This window comes from Chanos chanos, chromosome 7, assembly GCF_902362185.1.
Source record: "Chanos chanos chromosome 7, fChaCha1.1, whole genome shotgun sequence".
Lineage (NCBI taxonomy): Eukaryota > Metazoa > Chordata > Actinopteri > Gonorynchiformes > Chanidae > Chanos > Chanos chanos.
This window is the reverse complement of record NC_044501.1, coordinates 27,600,352-27,625,489: the sequence shown is the minus strand read 5'-3', so window position 1 is coordinate 27,625,489 and position 25,138 is coordinate 27,600,352. Positions and strand designations below refer to the sequence as shown.

Here is a 25,138-nt window from a genome sequence, read left to right as displayed (position 1 = left end):
GCACAGGAAACCTAACACACACACAGACACGAACGCACTCAATCACTCTTTCTCTCTCTCTCTCTCTCCCTCTCTCTCTCTCTCTCTCTCTCTCCCAGTCCTTGTCTGTGTGCTTGTCGCCAAGATCTGACCAGAGGCGTCATCTAAGAGAAGGTTCAAAAGGACAAACACGTGTGTGTGTGTGTGTGTGTGTGCGCGCACGCGCGCGTGTGTGGGTGCGCGCGCGTGTGTGGTTGATGTCGCCCATGGTTCATAAAGGTGTCATGTGTGTTGTTGTTTTTTTTAAGGATGTGAAAGCAGACATCAGAATCATTCCGAGCAGTGAATTTTCAGACTAGTCTTTTTCCTCTGCCACCAAAGGTGACAAAAAGGAAAAAAGAAAAAGAAAGAAGAGTCAAAACGAGTTCAAATGATCTCCCCCGTCACGCACAGACTCTCATATGACTCAGTTGTGGTTTGTTTACCTCTTTTCCTTCCTCAGATTTCTAAGGGGCATTTTTGTTTGTCTGCGCTTATGTGGGATGAGGGCTTCTTTTGAACACACATCAACCATGTCAATGTTCCCCCCACCCTAGGATCCAGAAAACAAAACAGAATGCGTGACACAGAATGATTTGCGTGAAAAGACGTTTCATTTGGATTCCCCCTCCGTCCTATTTGTAGTTTCTATTTTAGAGTCTTCTCTGATCATTGCACATCTCTTGTTGTGTCACTCAAACTCTCCCTGATAATCTGACTGGTCATTTTCATTCAGTGGGCGGTACACTGATAGGCCTAAATAGACTCATGTTCTACTTTTAAACATTCATCTTTGAACAAGCTTTAAAAGCGATTCAAAAGTATGATTAAACAATGTCTCGCTGTTTCATACTTTATTCGAAATGTCAATGAACGGTGAATCATTCATAATTCTAATTCATGTGTATTCTAGTTTATAGTGTTGGAACCCCTGGCTTAGGAACAAGTTAGTTTTTTAAAGACATTGTTTCAGGATTAAATTGATTTTACGTCCATAGAAGTCAATTTTGTTAAGAGATCTGGTTTGTTAATCTGAAGTATATAATCCTTGAGGGCGTGGATTGTTTTTCTCATCCAAAGATGCTTCTGATTGGTCCGTGTTTGGGGTCTGGCCCTGTTATTGGCCTAAATGTGTTGAGCTGTAAAGTTTAGTTTAGGCCAAACGCCCTTTGTGCTGTGTGAGATTGCTCCTCTAAATGAAGTGTGACAGCTTGTGTGTGTGTGTGTGGGTTTTTTTTTTTTGAGGGTTTTTTGTTTGTTTGTTTTGGTTTTTTGTCTCTATTGTGTTGCCTTGTTTGGCCCACGTTACAGCACTGAATCTGTGTAATAGCCCACGAGCCCCCCAAAGATTCCTAGTGTTGTACTGCCACCAACTGGACACTCTTGAAAGCACACAAATTTAACTCAGACAAAACTACTTTATTTTGTTAGTGAGTGAAATGGCTTGGTTCTGTCACGTCATCTGAGTTGTATGTGTGTGTGTGCATGCTTCCCTGTTCTTATGTGCTTATTCCTTCGGTTAAATTGTAATTATGCAAGTTTTGCACTATGTAATTGTTGATTGATCCAAACCGTGTGTTTGTGTGTGTGTGTGTGTGTGTTTAGGTTCTTCTGTCCTCCTCCGTGTGTGTACCTGATGGGCAGTGGCTGGAAAAAGAAGAAGGAGCAGATGGAGAGAGAAGGTTGTTCAGACCAGGAGTCTCAGCCCTGTGTCTTCATCGGCATTGGGAACAGCGATCAGGAGATGCAGCAGCTCAACTTGGATGGAAAGGTAGAAAAACACACATTCATACATACATGCACACAGACACACACACACACACACACATACGTACACGCACACATATATGCACACACATGTATACACACACACGTACATACACACACACATATACACACGCACGCACACCCCTTCTCTCTCTCTCTCTCTCTCTCTCTCTCTGTCTCTCTCAGTGCTCAAAAACACTAACCAGTTGGGAATGTTATCTAAGTGTTTGTAATGACTCTGCTACACTGTCTCCCACTGTAATGGAAGCAGAGAACTTCTCTTATGGGGACCTGGACAGTGAGTTAGGATGTGACATTGACTCTGTCTGTCTGTTACCCAGAGCTACTGTACGGCCAAGACGCTGTACATCTCCGACTCAGACAAACGCAAGCACTTCATGCTGTCTGTGAAGATGTTCTATGGCAACAGCGCCGACATCGGAGTCTTCCTCAGCAAACGCATCAAGGTCATATCCAAGCCCTCCAAAAAGAAACAGTCACTGAAGAATGCCGACCGTGAGTGACACCCAACTGCACCACTCACAGTATCTACACAACACAACACAACACAACCCACTCACAGTCACTGCACAACACACAAACCCCATTCACAGTATCTACACAACACATGCACCCCACTCACAGTATCTACACAACACAACACAACCCACTCACAGTCACTGCACAACACACAAACCCCATTCACAGTATCTACACAACACATGCACCCCACTCACAGTATCTACACAACACAACACAACCCACTCGCAGTCACTGCACAACACACAAACCCCATTCACAGTATCTACACAACACGACACACCCCACTTACAGTCTCTACACAGCACACACATCTTACTCACTGTCACTACACAACACACACATCTTACTCACAGTCACTACACAACACAAACATCCCATTCACAGTATCTACACAATACAACGCAACACAACCCACTCACAGTCACTGCACAGCACACACATCCTATTCACAGTATCTACACAACACAACGCAACACAACACAACCCACTCACAGTCACTGCACAACACACACATCCCATTCACAGTATCTACACAACACGACACACCCCACTTACAGTCACTACACAACACACACATCTTACTCACTGTCACTACACAACACACACATCTTACTCACAGTCACTACACAACACACACAACCCACTCACAGTCACTACACAACACACACATCTTACTCACTGTCACTACACAACACACACACCCCACTCACAGTATCTACACAACACAACACAACCCACTTACAGTAACCACACAACACACACCTACTCAAAGTAGCAACAACACCTATATTACTCACAATAAGTACACATCTGTGAATAACTGAAAATAACTAATTTCTCATTAATTTTTTTTAATCAGTCACTGTAATACTGGGAATGTTTTAGTTTCCATAGCAATTGTGTGACAGTCAGGTGTGACAGGCGTGAAGTTTCACTAATGTCTTTTATTAGACGTCGAAAACTGATAATAACCAATTAGGAATAGTTCGCAGTCATTTCAGATCTTTCACAGTAACGCTAAAGTACTCACAACAATATTATGCCCTTCACAGCAGTACAAGTACATTCACGTGCTAATGTACATTACCGAAATGCATGGAGAAAAATGAGGTCGGCTGCATGCCCAGAGACACTTTTGTGCTTATGAATGTGGAGTTTAACAGTGTAAATATTGAAGATAAACTGAAATTGATATGCGTATCGTAGTTATGTAGTAGTGCATTCATTTCTACGCTGATGGTTTTCAAGTCAAATGAGCTAAGAGAAGGAAGCTTTCTGTCTCCACAAGAGGGAGCGCCCGTGGTTGTTTTACCCTCTTTGCGTGTCAGAACGTCAACTTCTATTTGCCTAATGTAAAAGCTGCCACAGGACTGGTCCCCTCGCTCCTGTTTTTGTCCTATTCCCTGTTCACCTGCGTCTGTCCTCTGATTGGTTTGGACAGTCCCGCTTCTGTTTGCTCTCATTCTAAATATAACCCAGGTTTGTAACTGGGCTTACTTACACAAAGGGACGGTTAATATTTGATAGACACTAGAATTGCCACTCTTGTTTTGTCTGACTCTGTCTGCTCTTCCAGAACCTTCTGTATTACGTATTTATTTGTTTTGTCTCTCTCTCTCTCTCTCTGTGCAGTGTGTATAGCGTCTGGCACAAAGGTGGCACTGTTTAACAGGTTGCGTTCTCAGACGGTCAGTACTCGTTACCTACACGTAGAGGGAGGAAACTTTCACGCCAGTTCACAACAGTGGGGAGCCTTCTACATACACCTCTGTGAGTCTTTCTTGCTTTCACACACACGCACGCACACACACACGCACGCACGCAGAAGCAGACAGACGTCCATGCTGTTTCCGTGTAGTTTCTGCCATAGGTCCTCAAATGTCCCTTTGATTCTGATTTCTGCTTAGAGTCTTGAGACACACACACACACAGGAACAAGCAAATGAATGATGAAAGTAGATCTGAAAGCAGTTTTGTGTTGAGACAGTGGCTCTTATCTTTTCCTCTCATAGTCAGGTCCTGCACACCAGTCAAATTCACACAAGCCTGACCTTACACACACGCACACACACCCATACACTTACACTCTCTTTCAGTGATCAGGACGATAAATCAGTTGAGAATCTGGTAAGGCATTTGTAATAAATCTGATACACAGATATACGTGTGTGTGTGTGTGTGTGTGTGTGTGTGTGTGTGTGTGTGTGCACGTGCGTGTTTGTGTGTGTGTGTGTGTGTGTCTGTGTGTACACAGTGGACGATGAGGAGTCAGAAGGGGAGGAGTTTACTGTGAGAGATGGATACATCCACTACGGCCAGACCGTCAAACTTGTGTGTTCAGTCACCGGCATGGCCCTGCCACGACTGGTACATTAACTCTCGCTCTCTCTGTCCCTCTCTCTCCCTCCCTCTGTCTCCTTCTTTATCTGACACCTAATATCTCCTCGTTGTTTTTCCATTGATTGAATGGAGAGATATTATCCGTTATTTTGAATTACCCGTAATAACATCATTTAGTTAGCCCTCCTCGTTTGCGGTTTATATGAGTCCATCAGACCCTCTCCATCACTCATAGTATGTGATAGTCAGCTTTCTTCCTCCTGCCTTGACGCTGCACTGCTGAATCTCTTTGGAGAGATAATTGTGTATTGATAATTGAGCTCAGTGTGTTTGTGCACTGAGGCAGGTTGGTGCTTTTCAGTGCTTTATCATTCAATAAACATTCTCTCTCTCTCTGTCTCTCTCTCGCTCTCTCTCTCTCTTGCTTTCTTTGTCCCTCTCTCGGTCTCTCTCTCGCTCCCTCTCTCTCTTTCTCTCAGATCATTCGTAAGGTGGATAAGCAGACGGCTCTGCTGGATGCTGATGACCCTGTGTCACAGCTGCATAAATGTGCCTTCTACCTGAAGGACACGGAGCGCATGTACCTGTGCCTTTCTCAAGAGAGGATCATCCAGTTTCAAGTGAGAGTCACACCGCGCACACACACACACACACACACACACACACACACTTTCACATGCACCCACAGACATACACACACACACACACACACAGACTCTGACACACATCCACATGCTCAATAGCTTTTATCTGTGTTCTACACTTGTATACCTAGTTTCTTTTTTCAGAAGCTATGTCTGGCCTGAATGTTCCTCCTTCCCTGTACTTCTGTAAGACCACACAGTCCCTGATAACATCTCATTTCTTTTGGTCATGACACCTTGGTCAGCTCACTCTCAACTCTGGCCATAGCTCATTTCACACGGGTTTTTTTTGAGTCTGTCTCTTAATAAGGTACATTAGCTTTGGACAAGCTGCACGCGTCCAAATGCACGCGTGTCAACTCTATAGATAACTCAGCACTGCATTCAGTCTTTTCCATTGTTTTTGTTTTTCTGCGTTTGGTGATTTGAGGGTTTGCACCCCTTTTATGAGAATGTTCTGTTGTGTTAATTACAGATACTGTGAAGTAATTATAGCATGAGTCGGATGCCAGATAACAGCAACCTGTCCGTCATGTTCTTCCTAAATGAGTTGAGTTACCGTAGCGATGGTGTTGGCCAATCAGAACAGAGCAGTGTGTAATCTGCCAAATCACTGATGGACAGAGATTCTTAGGCTGACTCCTCTCTGTCGCCCATCCGTCACCGAAGGGATCGATGAGATAGATTTAACTGAAGCATATTTCATTTGGAGGTTTCTCCAGATAGTAGTTCAAATGGGAAGTGCAAACGATAAACACATTTTCATCTGTTGTGACAACACAGGGGAGATAAACACACACAACACTCTGTTGACTTTGACTCTGACATTGAGTTTGGATTGAAAATTCTGCTTTTTCTCGCTGTGTGTGTGTGTGTGTGTGTGTGTGTGTGTGTGTGCGCGCACGTGCGTACATGCATGTGTGTGTGCGCTCACGTGTTCCTGCACGTGTTTGTGTGTGCACACGTTCACGTGTGTGTGCGCGCATGTGTGTGTGTGTGTGTGTGTGTGTGTGCTTGCGTGCGTGCGTGTGTGTAGGCCACTCCATGCCCAAAGGAACCAAATAAAGAGATGATAAACGATGGAGCGTCGTGGACAATCATCAGTACGGATAAGGCAGAGTACACCTTCTACGAGGGCATGGGCCCTGTACACTGCCCCGTCACGCCTGTACCTGTGGTCGAAAGTCTACAGGTAATACACACACCACACACACACACACACACACACACACACACACACACACACCTTCTACGAGGGCATGGGCCCTGTACACTGCCCCGTCACGCCTGTACCTGTGGTCGAAAGTCTACAGGTAATACACACACCACACACACACACACACACACACACACCTTCTACGAGGGCATGGGCCCTGTACACTGCCCCGTCACGCCTGTACCTGTGGTCGAAAGTCTACAGGTAATACACACACCACACACACACACACACACACACACACACACACACACACACACACACACACACCTTCTACGAGGGCATGGGCCCTGTACACTGCCCCGTCACACCTGTACCTGTGGTCGAAAGTCTACAGGTAATACACACACACACACACACACACACACACGCACATACACACACACACCTTCTACGAGGGCATGGGCCCTGTACACTGCCCCGTCACGCCTGTACCTGTGGTCGAAAGTCTACAGGTAATACACACACACACACACACATATACACATATACACACACACACCTTCTGCAAGGGCATAGGCCCTGTACACTGCCCCGTCACACCTGTACCTGTGGTCGAAAGTCTACAGGTAATACACACACACACACACACACACCTTCTACGAGGGCATGGGCCCTGTACACTGCCCTGTCACACCTGTACCTGTGGTCGAAAGTCTACAGGTAATACACACACACACACACACACACACACACACGCAGACACTTGTACGTGAGGTGGAGAGTCTATAGGTAAAAGATACACTGACACTTATAGATAAACACATATACACTCTCTCTCTGTTTCTCTCTCTCCCCCCTTCTTTTCCTCTAACACATTGTCTTTGCCTGTGTGCCTCTCTCCTCCGCTTCCCTCTTTCACTGAATTGTTTTCATCCCCACCCCACCCCACCCCACCCCGTCTGACCCAAACTGTGTCTGTCTGTGCAGCTAAACGGTGGAGGAGACGTAGCTATGCTGGAGCTGACGGGACAGAACTTCACTCCAAATCTGAGGGTATGGTTTGGGGATGTGGAAGCAGAGACCATGTACAGGTAGAGTTTCACAGAGGCATTAAACACACACACACACACACACCTGTTTTTGAATATAGTACGGGTGCCACTCCGGTGATAAAAATCCATTCCAGCTGAAAGCGCCTTTACTTCCATATTGTTTTGGAGTGACCGCCATAAACCTGACTCTCCTGTTTTGACAGAGCTCTCTGAGCTTCTTGTCCTCACAGCGTAAACACGAATGTCGTGTTGTCTGCGTGTTTCTAAAGGGCATTATTCATTTGTTTAGTGCCACCCAGGTGAAGTCCTTTACTGCTTAAGATGACGTAAGGACAAAAAAAGACAAAACAGTTTGATCTTTCCATTTGGAATTATAAAAACCTGTACTATTTGGCTTTTGAGGGCTTGTAAACCATGCGTTATCTGAGCTGTGATTGAAATGTTAAGATTACAGGTTCGATTAAGTGCTGAGAACATGATTCTGAAAACGTCCTGAAAACGCAGAAACCAGCTTCAGATGTCTGATGTGCTTGAAAGGACTTGAAAGGGAGAAGAAGCATACAGCTGTTCTGGAGACTTTGAACAAAACAGAACCCTATTTTTCTCTATTGCTTTAAGGTTTTATTGATTGACATTAAAGCTTCCAGGATATACATACTTAACAAATCCAAATGCTTTGCTATAGGCCAGCTGCCTAAACCTAAAGAGTTTTAGTGTTTAGTCAGGTCTGTGGTCAGCTCTGGAAAGTCTGCGTGACTTCATCAACCGTTTACTCGATCAGGTTTGGAACAAAAACATTCGAGACGAATGTGTGTAACACTGCACAGCTTCTGTTGTGAAATAACAGCCTGAATTATATTACTCTGATGTGATATTTTTGATAAAGCGTTCAGCGCGACCACCCACTGTGCATTGAAGGCGATGAAAAAGATTTAGGTCCATCTTACTAAATGCTAAAGCCCTGGGCTATGATTGGTCTGTTGCAAAGATTTTCCAGTTACCCCTGTTGCTTCTTCTGATGCCTCGAACCAACTTTTGGTTTTGGCTCTCTTTTCCCCCCCTTGCAGGTGTGCTGAGAGCATGCTGTGCGTAGTACCAGACATCTCTGCATTCCGCGAGGGCTGGCGGTGGGTCCGGCAGCCGGTGCAGGTTCCGGTGACGCTGGTTCGGAACGACGGGATCATCTACTCCACCACGCTCACCTTCACGTACACGCCGGAGCCCGGGCCGCGACCTCACTGCAGCGCCGCCGGAGCCATCCTCCGAGCCGGCAACAGCAGCCTGCTCTCGGCGACGGCTAACAGCGGCGCCGCGGCGACCGGCCTCAACAGCTCAGACACGGCACAGTACGGCGCCAACAGCGCGGCGAATCCGGGCGGAGTCACGGCGTCGTCCTCCACCGCCACCGCCGCCGTGGTGTCCTAACACACACACACACACACGTACACACCCGAGCGTGCGTGCTATCGCGCTGCGCTCCAAAGACTACGGTGAACTAACTTTTTCGTAAAAAAAAAAAAAGTGCTGCATATTGATTTGACAGAAACCTTTAAAAAAAAAAAAAAGAAAGAGAGAAAGGAAACCAAGGATGGATAAGAACGGGATGCGTTCCAAACAAACGAAGAGGTAAAAAGACGTCGAAAGATTTTTGCGGTTGAGGTTTGATCAACAGCGCCCTCTTGTGGCTTTCTTCCTAAGGAACACACTTGTATAGTGCTAGCGGTGAACACTGCCCCGCCCCAAAGGAATGTTCCTATTGGCCGAGAGCACCAGCGCCTTTTTGACAGAAATGAGAGACCAGACCACAGCAATGATACATCAGCCATGTACAAAAGTGTGTTTAAAAAAAAAAAGAAAAGTCTATTTTTTGTGCTTTTTTTTAAGTCTCTGTTTATTTTTTTCCCTTTTTTTTCTTTTTTTGTACATTTTTCTCTCCTGTTTGTTTTTTTTTGTTTGTTTGGTTTTTTTTAGTATGTATGCTTGTGTAAATGGGCCAGGTGTATTATTGTCTGAGTGAAATGTGGACTCATAGGAAGAGGGACACGTTATCAAATTGTGAAAATAACTTACAGTAGATGTTATGGACCAAGGATATTGTATAAGCTTTAGTAAAGGTACAGTTTTTTTCCATATCTTTTTTTTTTTGTATCAAACATATAGTACGCTGTTGTTACCAAATAGGCTCTGTTCCTCCTCTGAGCTTCGTCCGTTTTCGTTTGTTTCTTTTTTGTCCTCTTTTTTTTGTTTGTCTGTTTGTTTGTTTGTTTGCGTTTTGACTTCTGTACATAGCTGTTTTGATCAAGCTTCGGCAAACTATTGGGGTCTTTGATCGGATCCTTTTGTTTTTGATAACTAGCTTTTTTTTTTGCTTTTTTTTTTAAACTGGGAATTCCTTCCTTTTTTATGAGCGAATTTTGTGTTTGGGAGAAACTCAGAGGGCCTGTTTTTTATGGTTTGTTTTTTTATGAAGTCTTTAAAAAGAACAAAGCTTTAAGCAACGCCTCTGCCTTGCCTGCAATACAACAGGGGCTTCTTTTATTAAAGCACCTAGCATGTGTTAAAAGCTGTTACCATGTGCAAATCCAACACCACAATACTTACGTTTGACTGATGGTTGACCAATCACTGGTTGTGTTACTGGTTTTGTTTGGTTTTTTTGTTTATTTGTTTGTTTTTTTTTATAACCTGAGCTGAAAAGACTTTGCACATGCTGGGGACTTTAGTGAACAGGATCCCTTACACGCTTCGTTTCTGTCGTGGACTTAGTGTCTAGATATCACAGAACCACAAGTAAACATCATTCAATTTCATCATGAAACAACAACAACAACAACAACAACAACAACAACAACGAAACAAGACTTCCACAACCAGCTCCAGTCCTGAGGCCTGGTCTCTTGTTTTAGCATTTGGTTTTTAAAATCTGACTCCTTGTTAAATTGTAACAGTAACCATAGAACTGTGTACTTATTTTTAGTTTTTTGTTTTTGTTTTTTAAGTTGTTTTACGCACATGTTTAAATTTTTGAAAAAGTAGAATGAGTCGCGATTACTGAGTCGCGCAACCATGTCCTGAGTCAGCGTTTTTTCATCTTTACTCTTGCATCTAGACGGTCGAGATGTTTAAACTGGACTCCTTTCAAAGTCCTTTGGTTTACTCTGAGAGAACATAACACTTCTAGAAAGACGCGATTTTTTTTTTTTTTTCATACCGCCTTTTTTGTCTTCCTAAGCTTCCATTTTGAACACTTTGTTCAAATTTATTCAAAGAAGTCGTTTTACTTCCGTTTTGATGTGGCCTTACAGTGACCTGGTGTCCAGAGCACAGTCTCCTCCTTTAAAAGGTGCCCTTTTGAAAAAAAAACAAAAAACAAAAAACCGAAATAAATAACGTGCTCTTAAACGTTTTCCGTCTTTAAAAGCAAGCGTGTTTTGCTCACGTTTTTTTTTTTTTCCCCCTTTATCGCCATTGTGGACACTGTCAAATCCACACACACACACGCCCACTCAGATACACATTGAAACACATCTAACCCAAAGACACTGCAGCTTTGCTGAATCAAAATACTATTTCAGAAGCATATCAGCGCCTTAAATCACGGCCTCTTCCATTCTGTGAGCAAGTCGTTTCTTTGTGGGGTTTTTATTACATGGATGTCTTTTTGTTGTCGTCGTTTTTTTCTTATCAGACCCCCCTTCTGCATCATTTGAACCATACAAGTGGCCTTGGTGTTTTGGGAAAAAAAAAAAGAAAGAAAGTGGAGTTGACTAAATGTCCCCTTATTGCTCCATAGACATTAACTTCACTCATTACAGATCATCCTTAGGAGAGCACCATTTACTTACCACAGCCAGCTCTAACAGAACAGTTTCACACCACTAGACTGACCCGCTCACCCAAACCCCATTTACCACAATGCTAAAAGAAAAGAAGCATTTATGTAAATTGCACTAAAAATAATGTATCACCAAACCTTTAAAATCATTTTTTGTTTTATCATGGCTGTATTATCCAGAAGACATTTTCCATGTTACCCAGTTTAGGAATAATTGCTGTACTTCAAAGCATCTTTTGTAAGTATACACACAAAGAGACTTGTTCTAGAGCAGTTTCGATGTTTGGTGTGCTTTGAAAGTCGGTTTTGTTTGGGGGTTTTTTGGGGGGTGGGTGGGGGTGGGGTGTTGGGTGCAATTTTAGCCTTAGTGTGACCTACATTTGAAGGGCAGAGCGTCAAAACGAATATTTTTTTTCTCACTCTTTGAACGCCACTCGGCTGGCCGATTTGTCAAAGTCTCATCTCTGTGGCTCCAAGCATTGAAAACGTTCTGTGTTTTTTTTTTTTCTCAGTTTCCTGTTGAAACAGTGCAGTGGTCGGTGTCCGTTTTACGTCTGTTAAGCCCATGAGTAGATCTGGAGCACCCGGTAGATGTTTAAAAAAAAACAAAAACAAAAACATGACTTTTTAGATACGTGTGCTGGTTTTGTCTTTCAAAGGTATAAGCTTAGAGCAATATTGTACAGGTCATGTTGTGTGTCTTGGTCTGTGGAGAATAAAACCACCGATTTCACCAGCCTAATCCACAGGTTCTGTGGTCACATGGTCAAACAGATGGCTCTTATTGAGTCACTTTGTGGCTTTGTCTTTTTTTTTTTTTTTTGGACTTCACTCAATAAAAGAAAATGTGCTTTCAAAAAAAAAAAAAGTGTAAGAAAGAAAAGGAAAAGGAAAAAGAAATCCAGGAGCTTTCTGGTAAAGGAGACTTCTTTTGGATTCTGCAGTGTCTTCCCGCATACTACTCACGTTGACAAAATGTTTTCATTGTTAGTGTGTAAAAATGTGGACAAAGATACAAAAATGGCAATACTTTGTGTGTAGTATTACAGCGCAAGAGCAAACTTCTGGAAAATAACAGTAACTTGAATGTCTAGACATATAGGCATCTTTGTCCCTTCGTTGTTTCACTTTTTTATTTTTCATTTTTATCCAATGGCCTTGCCCCCTTGTTGAACAAAGATGTCTGTGTTTTTTACAGACATCTGTCTCACACAAAAAAGCAAATAACAACAAAATAATCAAGCAAACTTATTGGTATACAAAAGATGTTTGCTTTATGTTGTGTCTTTTTTATATTGATCTGAAAGTTATGCATTTTTATATTGTATTTTTTTCCTTTTTTTTTTTTTTTTAAATTATTGATGAAAACCTCTCCCGTGTTTTTTGTGTTATGTCCAATGTGTAAAGAAATGAAGAGTGTTTTTAGCCTGCGCTGCCTCAGTCAGCCTGGGGGGAGGGGAGGGGGGGTTGAAAACGTGAACATGGAAATATTTGCTTGAGCAAAATCTATAACACCACTTTTGACTGGTCATGCGCCAATCACTGGTCTTGTTACTGACTTTGAAAATTGTAATGTTCTAAAAGCTTTAGTAATTTCAATGCAGAAACCACTCAGTTGTTTTTTCTTTTTTTAAATTAGTGTCACTTGTCAAGACCGTTCGAAGAAAAAAAGAGAAGTCTGTTTGCCTTTTTTTCCTGAATACTTTTTAAACAGTTTTCCTTTTAAAACCATGCTGATGTTTTGTCAAGTTTGACTGGTTATCTTTTCAGGTTAAACCTTTGGCTAAATCTTTTAGCAAGTTTTTCTCAGAAACTGCTCAGACTTTGGCCACTTACAAACCCATTTCTTATGCTCAAGTTCTTTCTTTCTGTTTACACATCGGGCTTTTGGCTCAGCTCAGTTCGGCCTTCTGCAGCAACCTGTGAGAAGTTCAAAAAAACGACTCACAGCTTGATCAAACTGGTGTATGAGCGTGTACAATATCTGCCTTCAGAGTCGAAGAAATTAGGTTTGCCTCCGAACATATCACTGTTTTTACCTGTTGACATGTATCATTTGAACTCAACGGGAGAGACCATTGCATAACCAGCCGTGACTCTCTTATATATTTTCTGTTTTTGCACCAGTTTAAAAATGTATTTGACAGTGTGTGTTACTGTTCAAAAATGACAAATGAACAAAGAACACTAGAGGCAGTCTGTTTGTTCTAAAATATGTATCTCTCAACATATAACAGAGGGCACTGTAACCCATTTTATATGGGTGTGTTTGAGTAGGGAAAAAAATGAGGTAGCTGACCGAACAAAAAATCTCGTCCTAATTTTTAATTTGCAAAAATTGACAATTTTTATACAAAATTTTTGTTTGTTTCTCATACTTTTTTTGTCCTTCCAAACGCAGCTGTATTTGTAATGAGCTCTGATCAATGTGAGTGTGTGTGTGTGAGTGTGTGTGTGTGTGTGTGTGTGTGTGTGTGTGTGCGCGCGCATTCGTTCTTAATATGCCAAATGACTCTGTTTTTAACCTTAGAGTTTCATGCACTGCTTTAAGTTAAAAAAAAACAAAAAACAAAACAAAAACAAAAATATAACAGGATGGAGTTAAAGGCAGCTTTAAAAAGTAGTTTATTCTTCATTAGTGAATGAGTGAAGCACTCTCTCTCTCTCTCTCTCTCTCTTTTTTTCTTTCTTTCTCTCTGTGGCACTCAGCCTTATAAACACAAGCCAATAGACAATGTGTACTAGTAATTGCCAGTCCCTCTCTCTCTTTCTCTGTTCGGTCCATATGTTCTCTGTGGATAAAGTTTGTGTTTCTTTAGCTCTCTCTCTCTCTCTCTGAGGTTTGTTATGTTAGGTTTGTGTTCTGTTTGCGTTCTGGTCTAACCTCCACCACTAATTATTCTAATTCAGAACAAATGAGGAGAAAGGTGTACGTGGCATTCTCAGATTGGAACAGAACATGTGTCACTGATAGGATATGTTACAATCACTGTTCCATGGAATGTGTTTACATTTACTTACATTGGACAGATTTCTTTTTTTTTTCTCCTGCAGTTGTAGATTTTTTGTCCTTTCCCCTTTTTTATGCTTTATGTTTCTGTGGCCTTTTGTCTTGTCTTTTGAATTTTTGTTGATGTTTTTGTTCTCCACAGTGAAGAGAGAGAGAGAGAGAGAGAGAGTAATAAGAAAAAGGAAGACAAAGTTAGTGGTATAGAGCACCCCACACAGTCAAGCAGAGACACAAACCTCCAAAGTCCTGTTACCTTAGAAACTTTTCTCAGTTAAGAGGAAAGTTTATATATATATATAATTTTTTTTTTTTTTTTTTTGCACTTAACTCTGAGTATCCTGCCACTGGTTTCCTTCCTCTGTCCACAGCCTCTCTTTGTCAGTAAGACAAATTGTTGCTCTAAGGGCAGAAACCAAAAAAAAAAAAAACCCAACTGAACAGAGTGTAAGAGCCTCTGTTTTTTCTTTTCACATTCAGCGACTCTGGTAAATGTGCGCTTTCTGCTGAACGCTTGGCTTTTTGCTCCAGTCCTGCAATTCTCTCCTCTTTCTCTTTTCACATGAAGTCTGACTCATCTCCCTTTCTCTCTCTCCCTCTCTCTCTCTCTCTCTCTCTTTCTCTGTATAGTTTTAGTAATGAAAATCAGAGGTATTAGTGTGGTAGTTTTCTCAGTGCTCAAATGGTCATTGACTTCAGGACCTGTGCTGTCTGTGACATTTTTAGCAATAACGTGAAACAAGGGGACAGTTTATTGTTTTGTTTTTTCCTTTTTTTCCATAATATAAAAAAGTTGGGGTTTTTTTGTTTTTGTTTTTTTGTTTTTCATGTGTCTTTTTTGTACATATTGCACCTGCTCATTTCCATATGTCATTAAAGGAAAAAAAAAACTTGCAATATTGGCATAAAAATTAAGGAATAAAAAAAGTGAGATAAAAAATTATTTTGTAATATTTGTGGTTTGTGAATTTCCAGATTTGGATTAGGTTTCCATTTACCCTAGTTTCCACCAGAGGTTTATTTAACTAATGAAAAAATGATTGATATTTATTTAAACATATTTACTGTATGTTTCGCTGGTGAGATCAATAATTATAAATGGATCTTTTCAGTAGACACGTGTGGTTTAAATAATGAGACTTGAGAGAGAAAGTGAAAAATCGGTTGAGATTCGTTACATGAAGCATCAGGTGAGATGGAGTTGGTGGTTAGGTCCTCAGTGTCTGGTGGAAAATTCCCATCAAGAAAAGAAAAGCGGATTGTCGCCTCGTGCCTGCAGGGAGTCTATGCAGCCCATCCCAAAATGGGAAAAAAAGAAGGCATCAGATCCAAATGCACATGTGTAACCTAATTAAAATCCAAAACCTAAATCCAAGTTTAGCCTATTGCCTTTAACTGTACTTTATTGTAATGAGAATAGTCCAAACAATAAGGAAGCACAGGTGTGGTGGTATAGGAAATCGTATGTGTGTATGGTTGAAGCAAAAATACAAGAGATCTAACAACAATGTCAGTGGTAACTTGAGAACAATAATGGCAGGAACAGAACTGCAATTAGGATCATCATTAAATGTTACTTAAAGAATTATTTATTCACATCATTTAAAACAAATACAAGCAAAGGGAAACTGGAAACTAATGGTCGCAACAGTAAACATGCACTCAAGATTAAACTTGGTCACAGTGCTTTGCAAACAGTTTTAATGGAAATTATTAATACAGTACTCAAGTTTGCAGCTACACTCTTGCACTTCTGTTCTATCAATTGTTCATTGATCGCGTGAGAAATGACCATAATGACGCAAATATATGAAGTTATACTTGTAAATTAGGAACACTGACTATTTACTCAAGAATGCACAAAAAGGAATTAGTCTCTGTGCTGGCTTCTTACTCCACTACTATGAGTATCATGTGACCACAAGCAACTTCTATGGTATTCTGATTAGCAGGCAAGTCACTATCAAACAGTGCTTGAGTGGTAAGAGGTGCATGAGCTCCTATAGGTTAGTTCCCAACACTAGGGTTGGATATCGTTTCAATTTTATTGATTCCAGTTCCAGTTCCAATTCTGCTTAATGAATACGGTTCTTATCTAATCTCGGTTCTGATTCTAACATTTTTGGAGAGAAAAAAAGAACAAATATTTCAAGAACAAAAATTAGCCTCCCTTTATTCTTGGCATATAGGCTATAATAATCAGTAAACTGTCACCTAGAGGGGGGTGTCTGGGAATTAACCCGGAGGGGGATGGGTGTTCTCTGAAAAATATATATTAGAATAATTTGTAGACATTATTCGTTTACCTTCAGTATGAAAGGCAAATGTTAGCTCATCTATGATTTGTACCTGAGCGTGAGATGTTGCTACCATTAACGTTAGCTGCATGTGGGGCGTTACTGTGGCTGGAAGACTGCAACACATCGAACACGGTGCACTCCTTCAGATTCTTGCCGTGATGAAGTAAAGGCTTAGTCAAATTGGAAGCGCTTCCTCCCTTGCACGAAATATTCTTACTGCAGGTGTTGCATTTTGCTGTGTCATTATCTTTTTTAGCGATGCTAAGCCAAATTTTGAGCGTTTGCTGCAGTCAGCCATGGTCCAGGATGTAAACAGAAGTGTCTCTTCTCACATGCTTTGTTGACGCACTGCATAACAAATGACGTGATCTTAGGTCTGCGTAGCAGGTCCTGGTAGATAAGTGAAACTTTTATGGACTGTAAAATGCAGTTCACTTGGAAGCGTGACTAAAGTATGCAAAATTTAGGAACCAGAATCGAAATGCACGTATCTATCGAATCCATGATTCTTGGAATTTTGGAACCGGTTCTAGCTTGGAACCAGTTCTTGATACCTAACCCTACCCAACACAAAACCTTTTCTACAGCTGCCCCCAGTTAGCTGTGCCATTTAGCATCCAGGAAGGTTTATGTGCCTGTAGAACCATAGTGCAGGTCATCTTCAGGAGGTAAGGGAGGTGAAACTGCAAAAGGAGGATTCTTTAATTCAACACTTTCCAATGAGTCTTCAAGAAAGGGCTTTACTGGCCATGTACATGCAGGCTTTCTTTGATTAGGTCTATGAGGTCCTTTTGTGATGTCATCCACAGTGATATCTGATGAGTCCACATTACACCAGGTGCTGTCTTCAGTAAGCTGCTGGATTTCAGTAATGCATGTTGCAACAAACACTCTGTTGTGGCAGGATTCTGACTGGATCCAGTTGAATACAGTAGTGGAATCTGTCCATACCGCTGTCTCACTGAGTTTGAAGGTCAGTTCCTGCTTGATTACACTGGCAAACTTGGCACCTGTAAGTGCTGCACTGAGTTCCCAGCTAAGCGTGCATATTAACTTCGTAGGAGAAATTCTGGACCTGGCTGGGCAAAGGCTAATTGTATGTGACCTCCCTTGTCTTCCATATGAAGATATGCCACAGATCCATTAGCTGCCTCTGAGCCATTGCAGAAGTTTTGCAGGTCCTTCTTTATCTGCTGGATATTCACCTCAGGTGGGAAGTAACACCTGGGCAGTGTTATAGATGGAGGGAACTCCAGTTTGCTCTGCCAGGCTCTCTAGGCTTAGAGTAAGTCTGAGTGAAGGTGGGGGTCGTATCAGCCTCTGTCTTTTGCCCACAGTCACTGCACTCACATTTTGGCTCTCGTGGTGAAGTGTAGAATACGCCCTACAAGGTCATACTGACTGGCAAGTGCAATGTTGGGCACTGTTGGCTCTTCTTGGGTGATCACTGGCATTCCTTGTAGTGCAGAGTATCGTGAATCAAGTGCCAGCCCAGGCTTAAGGTCAGTTCTTGAGGGTCGGTCTGTGTCTGCGAGATCCACCTCTCACTGCTGTGTACTGTGGTATCATCATTCAGGTAACTGATAACATCAGGTAAGTTACAAGCCACCACTACTTGCGAAGGATCTGAGCTTACCTGTGAGCTTCCTTTGCCTTCCCTGGAGTGGGAAAACTTTGTTTGCACTTGTCTACATTGACACCTTGCTCAGCATTATGTTGGATATTATCTCATGGTTGATTGTGGTCCCTAAATTGCTTCCAGAGGGTGAGGATTGCACAGCAAGGCCTACAGGAAGTCTGGATTAGCCAGGCCAGCTCTTTTTATAGCTTTGGAGGCTGGTCCACTTTGCGGTCATGCCACAGAAACCTTAAGAGTGGTTTGTCTTTGTCCAAGAGGCAGACCTGATGAATCATACCTTTAATGTCCCCACTGACTGCCAGTGGGTCCCCACTGACTTTCTTCTCTGAATTGCACTCAAGGGAGAGAGTCCAAGCGGAAATTTGTTAGGTTCTGATCTCCATACTGATAAGAGTGGTTAAACACGATCCTGTTCTTATTGTTATGAGCAGTGTTGGGGCAGTTACAAGGGGTGTAACGGTACGTGTATTTGTCACGGTACGGACGTTACAGCTAGGTGCATGTAGTCGCACGGAGAATATGCAGTACTCTATGTGCGAAGACTGATGAATATAATGCAGAACCAAATTTCACAAGCACAAGTCTCTCATTTCACTCTCCCATAGTTGTTTTGTTCTCTTGATTATAAAATTCAGGATCTGATTGTGGTGCAAACATATGACAACATAAATTTTCATAGACCTTATGTCCTTGTTAACTGGTACATTGTAGTAAGAAGTGGATCGCATATCTTAATGAAAAATAGATGGCAGTGCTGGCTGTCAATAGCCTACGATTGGCTACACACTGCTGTAGGCAGCCATGTGCAGTTGTGACGTCACAAAAACTCGGAATTCAGAACAGGCTGTAGAAAGGTTTGTTTTCCTCGCATGGATAGTACGGCTGTATGAAGAGAATGCATCTTTACATACTTTGACAATGTTTCCATAGCACATTCATCTCAGTGAATTGAAAAGGGCAAGGAAAATTGTGATGTCCATTCTATGGCACCTTAATGCACTACAGGCTGTACCAACTATCTCGGGGGGACTAGGTGGAACAAACTGTAACTTGCACCACTGTCTGTTCAAAATAAATTAATGAAACCTAGCCTTATGCATTTGGTGGTTTTTGTTGCTTTTATCCTGTTGCACCAAACTCGTACCAAACTGTGATGTCCAAACCGTGGTGTGAACCGAACCATGAATTCTGTGTACCGTTACACCCCTAGTAGTTGCTCAAGAAAAGTAATTAGTTGTGAGTTACCAATTATGTTTTTAAATTATAATGTGATTACTTGTTACTTCTTCTGAAAAGTAACTACACTACTCATTACTTTACTTTTGAGTTACGCTACAAATAAAACTACAAATTCTCCAATTTATCACATAAAAATACAAAGACAAACATCATAGTCTTTTCATTACTTTATTTTCAATGCAATAGCCTAGTGCAAACTAATAACTGTAAAACACACCCTCGTTCATGATGTAATTAGCATGATGACATGGTGTGCATGTGACTAATCGGTATAAGAACCCTGCAACACGCAGGTTGTGTGTGTGTGCGTGTGTGGGTGGACAGGAGACATTACAGACAATACAAACACACGAGCTTAGCCATCTAACGATAACTAATTTTGTATAGTGTGGCTAGCTACATTAATTGGGATGTGCCTTTTAGCTTCAGTGGTTATCTACTGGTAGTTTCTGAGGTAGCTAGTAATACATTTTGGTATCATCATCAGCCAACAGCTGCATTATCTGTATTTTGTGATTAAAAGTAACATTAAAGCTCTCCATATTATTGTGGGCTTTCTCAAAATAGCAGACCTTGCTAGCTAGCTAACTAACCAGTTGTTGGTCTTATCCCATTAAACAGGAGCTACTGTCAAGGACCCAATCTCTCCTTAGTGACAAAGGGTAGTCATATTATAGATACACAGTTAAGGTGAACAGGTGTGTGTCATGTTATATCTGCTTCTATAATCATGTATTTTAACATCGCTGGAACACTGTATTGACTCAAGTACACATTACAGTGTATACACTGTATTGACAACATATACACCCAGCACCCAGGAGCAGAACTATCCATTTTATAAATTAAATAATTTCTCTTTTTTTAAACGTTCTTTTGAAAAGGCATGTGTAACGCAGGAAAGGTCATTTTAATAATACAGTAACTGCAATGTGATTACTGAAATCTGAATCGTAATGCTTTACTTTACTTCGTTATGGAGGAAAGGAATATAATTACAGTAACACGTTACTCTGTAACTCGTTACCCCCAACACTGGTTTTGAGTGAACATATGATGGACAGGTACCAAGACAACTAGGTTTGAGCAGGGTCAAGTTTCCAGACATAGCCTGCTGTTATCAGTTTCTGAATCTCTTCTTGCTGAATTTTAGCTCTTGGGGTGTCTCTGCTGAGATGTCTCCTGGTGGTTCTTCATCACAGATTCCTGAAGGTTCTTCACCACAGATTCCTATGGAGCCTGTAGGTGGGACATCTTTGGATCTGAGGAGGGAAGTAGCATATCTGTACACTCCATAGACCTCCACCCACATGGTCTCTGATTCTAGAAGATGTATGGCATACTTATGTAGCTTTGGTCTCATCACAACCTTGCCTTTAAACACCATTGTGGTGGATGGGGCAGAGACAGATTTAACTGTAGGTGTTGGACCTGTACCTTTATCCTTGTTGGGAACACAGGCAACTTGATGCATGACTTTAATGAGTTCGGGGAGTGAGAATGGCTTAGGTTTAGGTCCCATCTTCTCTATGTGGGATCTGAAGGTTGAACTGTTTGAACTGTGGGTTGAAACTTGAGGCCTCTCCCCTCCAATTTCAACCAGTCTGCAAGGTTTACCAAGGACAGCTTCACTTTTTTGGGATCCTTCTTTTACTATCTCCTCTTGGATTTCTCCTGCTTGTGTTTGAGCAATGTACTAAGAAGGCCTTTCAATTTGGAACAGAGATATCTACCCTCTTCATTCACTGCTCAAGGCCCTCTGCTCCAAAGGAATTTAAGCTAAGTAACCAGGGAATGACCACAAATGGAAAAATGATATTGGGCTTTATCATCATCAACATAAACGCCATGTAAATTCATTATCTCAGTTTCTCTCAAAACATACTGACCTACCATATCTTTTATCTAGGGCCTTCAAAGAATTATTATAGGGTGCATCTGATTCAGCTTGGGCTAGCACAAGGTGACATGCAGTAGGAACCTTGTTATGGTTAGAGAGGATAGTATGCTTATGACTGGGACACAACGAAGTACTGAGAGCTAAACAAAGCGTTCCGTGTGAAAATAAGGGGAAGTGGGTCTCTCCACGTCAAGAAACACAGGTGACAACAGTACTGTGCTGTGACAAACCCCACTCTGATCACCAGCTGTGTGGGAGATGTGGCTGGCCAGGTGGTCCATGGTTCATGGGGATCTGAGGTGGTGGGATCTGGTATGGTACTGACAATGGAACCTGTGTACCCATGTTTGACGATGGTACATAAGTAAACTGACCAGATTCAGCAAGCTTAGTTATTGGTATAGTTCACTATGTATTGTCCAAGTTCTGTATCGAGTGTTCTTAGAATGCAGCAAGTCTGATTACTGAAGGCAGTGGGTCAAGTTGGCAGGGCTGGTGGCCCTGAATTAGCCAGAATTGCTGGGGTGTCTCACTTACCAGGATGTGCACTCATGTTGCTCCACGGAGGCCATCTCTTACCTCCACTGACGCATGAACTGGGTTTATCTGCTGTGGAAACTTCTCTGACTGGTGAGGGAGGACTGGGCTGAGCTTTGGATCGCATATAACACGCAAAAGGAACAAACCAGCTCTGAAAACTCAAAATTCAACAATCCCTCTTTTTGCCATGGGCTATCTGGGGGGAAAAAGGAATGCTACAATCAAAGAGTAGAAGGGACAAAGCTGCTCAGCTACAACCATCCATACAGTAATACAAAATAATAAAATAATACATAATACCAAGAGTATGTAATGAAAATGTATGTATGTAAGCATAACATAGTTGAGGAATAATAATGAAGATTATGATATACGAAGGCAATTTCAAGACTTGAAATGGCATTAATAGTGTTTGTGCAGTAGGTTTTGTTTTGGTTTGGTTTTTTTTTTTTCATTTGTATTTGTTTTGACTTTGCAGTGACTCAAACAGACAGACAGCAGGAAAGCCATTACTTGTACCAGAACAGTGAATCGTTGGTAATGTCACTGGAAACTCAGTCGCGGGGAGGGGGGGGTCTTAATTCCACTTCTTACAAACTGATCACTTGAGACCATTAAAAGCTTTGTTCGTCTCCTTTGATTATTGTGCTGCAATGGAAAGGCCTGCTCTCTCCCGCCTTCTACTCTCTCTCTCCCTCATTCTCTCTCTCTCTCTCTCTCTCTCCCTCTCTCTCTCTCTCTCTCTCTCTCTCATTCTCTCTTTGTCTGTCTCATTCTGTCTCTGTCTTTCTCTCCCTCTCTCTCTCTCTCTCCCTCATTCTGTCTGTCTTTCTCTTCCTCTCTCTCTTGTACTCTCTCTCTCTCTCTCTCTCTCTCTCACACACACACACAGCTTTATTTCCATTTAGTCACCCTGAGTGTTTTGTATGTGTATACTTGTGCGTTCGGTGTTTGTACTTAAAAGCTTTACTTAATCCTTAGCTCTTCTGATGGTTTCCATTTTACTTACTCCTCTGTATACAGCTGATTGAACATAGAAATATCAACCTGTTGGTTTTTAGATTTGACCACTATTCAGCAAACACTGACACTGGGCCGTAATGATGGTACATACAACACGTGCCAATTTGAGAAATACATATTATTTTTATGTTAATACCATTGCTCCGATAAAAAAATTATATACATATATATAAATTATTCTTTTAAACAAAATTCAATACATACAAGTCCTCTTTAATAACAGTTTATAAATCATCTGGATCTTAGGGGACTGTATTTTGGCCTCCAGTTGCCTTGCGTTTCACTGAGGTACAAAAATAAGAAAATCTTACTGGCAAAAAACATTTGTCATCTATCATAATGGGGAAATGGAAAGAATTCTAAATGGAAAGATGAAGATTAATGTTTGCTAATCTAAACAAGTCAGTAAATGGTTACAAAAAATAGACAAAAGAACCAAAGATGCTACTTATCACTTCTAAGTAAATATTTAGGACATTTAAATCCACTGGAACAGTAATAAACTTGACCTGCAGTTGACACCAATGTCTCTCTGACACACACAGTATGCCGATTATTTGAAAAGCAAACATATCTAAGGGCCACAGTGAGATAACATACACATTTATGACTTTATGAAAGGTATGAGTGTTTCATATTCATCTATGAGGTAGTGCAATTTTAGTCATTTTCCCTGTGTAATCACTAAATAATTACTTTATTTAATAATTACTTAAATATGTCAGAGACTCAAATAGATATCTTACTTTTTATACTACATATCTACTGGAGTTGTTTTTGTTTGTTCTGGGGGTTTTTTGTTTCGTTTTTGTTTTTTTGTGAAGGGTGTGGAGAAATAAACAGACTGAAGCAGGATTACCATAAAAAAAAGGTGGGAATGCTATCAAAAAACAACCTGTTCAATGCAACAGTGGTTCAGAATGAGGCTTTTGCTTCAGAGTCTGAGACATACAGTTAACTCAGTATGATCTTCTGATGTCAGGGCATACGAGGACTGTTTGGTCAAAACAAACAAAAAAACATCCAGATGTGGCAGTTTTTTCTTTTCGCTCATTGGCTTATTTGGTCCCAGAACAGAGTCGGTTTCACAAGATATTTACAGTCACCAAGCTTTTCTGTGACCCCTTTCGTAAAACCCTTTTCCTGATCAACAGGAATATAAAACAATCTCATTCTTATGATGATCCCGATGTATGTTTGTTTATTCTCAGCGGATGATTTCAATGATTTCAAACAGTCCCTTGGCTTTGTAATTTGAATAAAGAAAACATAATGCTATTACCTCTTCTGTCCTTTTCTATAGTCCTTTTCTCACATGAAAACGTCTGGTACTGCTGTTTTTTTTCTTCTTGACAGCAGTTCTGACTGTAGAACCTCCGGGGATACATTTTCATTATAATTTATGTGTGAGCCCTCAGATGTTGACTGGTCTCAGCCTTGGTCACCCAGTAAGAGGTTTTCCCCAAGTCCAGCCATACATTTTGTGCAAGAAACGAGTAATAAGAACGACAACACTGACTAATTGGCTTGTTTTACTCAAGTCACAGGTTTGCAGAACTTCACATTTTTTTCGGTACAGCCATGCACAAACACACCTGATTTAAATCATCCACTAGTTTCAAAGCCCTTTTTTCACTGAATGAAGTAAGTTAGCTCTGGGTTTGTAGGAAAATGTGTACTCTATGGACTTCCCTGAATTGGAAACTTGGAAAGCAAAATACTTACTCAAATTAAAGAATAAATCATTGTAGTATTAAGGACAAATATTATATTATCACATATTTTCACAACACAAATACAACAGACCTTTTAGATGACTATTAGAGGATTTTTAATGAAGAATTTTCTTAAATGGTGCATACATAAACAAGTCATTCACATGACCACATACAGTAACACAATACATCTTTTAATTACTTTAGTCTTTTACTCTTTTTGTCATTGTAGTTAAACTTCTACATAAGATTTAAAATGTCTTTTTGATATAAACAGAAATAAAAAAAAAAGGAAGAAAGAAAAAACAGTATTACCCACCATACACTTTATACAAATGCTACATTGGACAATTGATTATTTCAACCCTGGTGGAGGGAAAAAAAACACTTCAGTCCTGGCCAAAAGAAAGCTCCAGG

General features: G+C 41.2%; 1 protein-coding gene across 2 annotated transcripts in view; it reads left to right on the top strand.

The window, feature by feature from the left end:
* rbpjb (recombination signal binding protein for immunoglobulin kappa J region b) overlaps positions 1–8,948 on the top strand; it is a 17,837-nt gene extending 8,889 nt beyond the window's left edge. Inside the window, exons 3-11 of one of the 2 annotated variants that reach the window (XM_030779981.1) lie at positions 1,624–1,789; positions 2,127–2,301; positions 3,961–4,098; positions 4,583–4,695; positions 5,148–5,288; positions 6,349–6,504; positions 7,459–7,562; positions 8,591–8,829; positions 8,905–8,948. In XM_030779981.1, coding sequence (XP_030635841.1) covers positions 1,624–1,789; positions 2,127–2,301; positions 3,961–4,098; positions 4,583–4,695; positions 5,148–5,288; positions 6,349–6,504; positions 7,459–7,562; positions 8,591–8,829; positions 8,905–8,948 — 1,276 coding nt within the window. Of the gene's footprint in view, positions 1–1,623; positions 1,790–2,126; positions 2,302–3,960; positions 4,099–4,582; positions 4,696–5,147; positions 5,289–6,348; positions 6,505–7,458; positions 7,563–8,590 lie in introns of both variants that reach the window. The other variant, XM_030779980.1, reaches the window with a different exon arrangement.
* Positions 8,949–25,138: the final 16,190 nt, after the last annotated feature.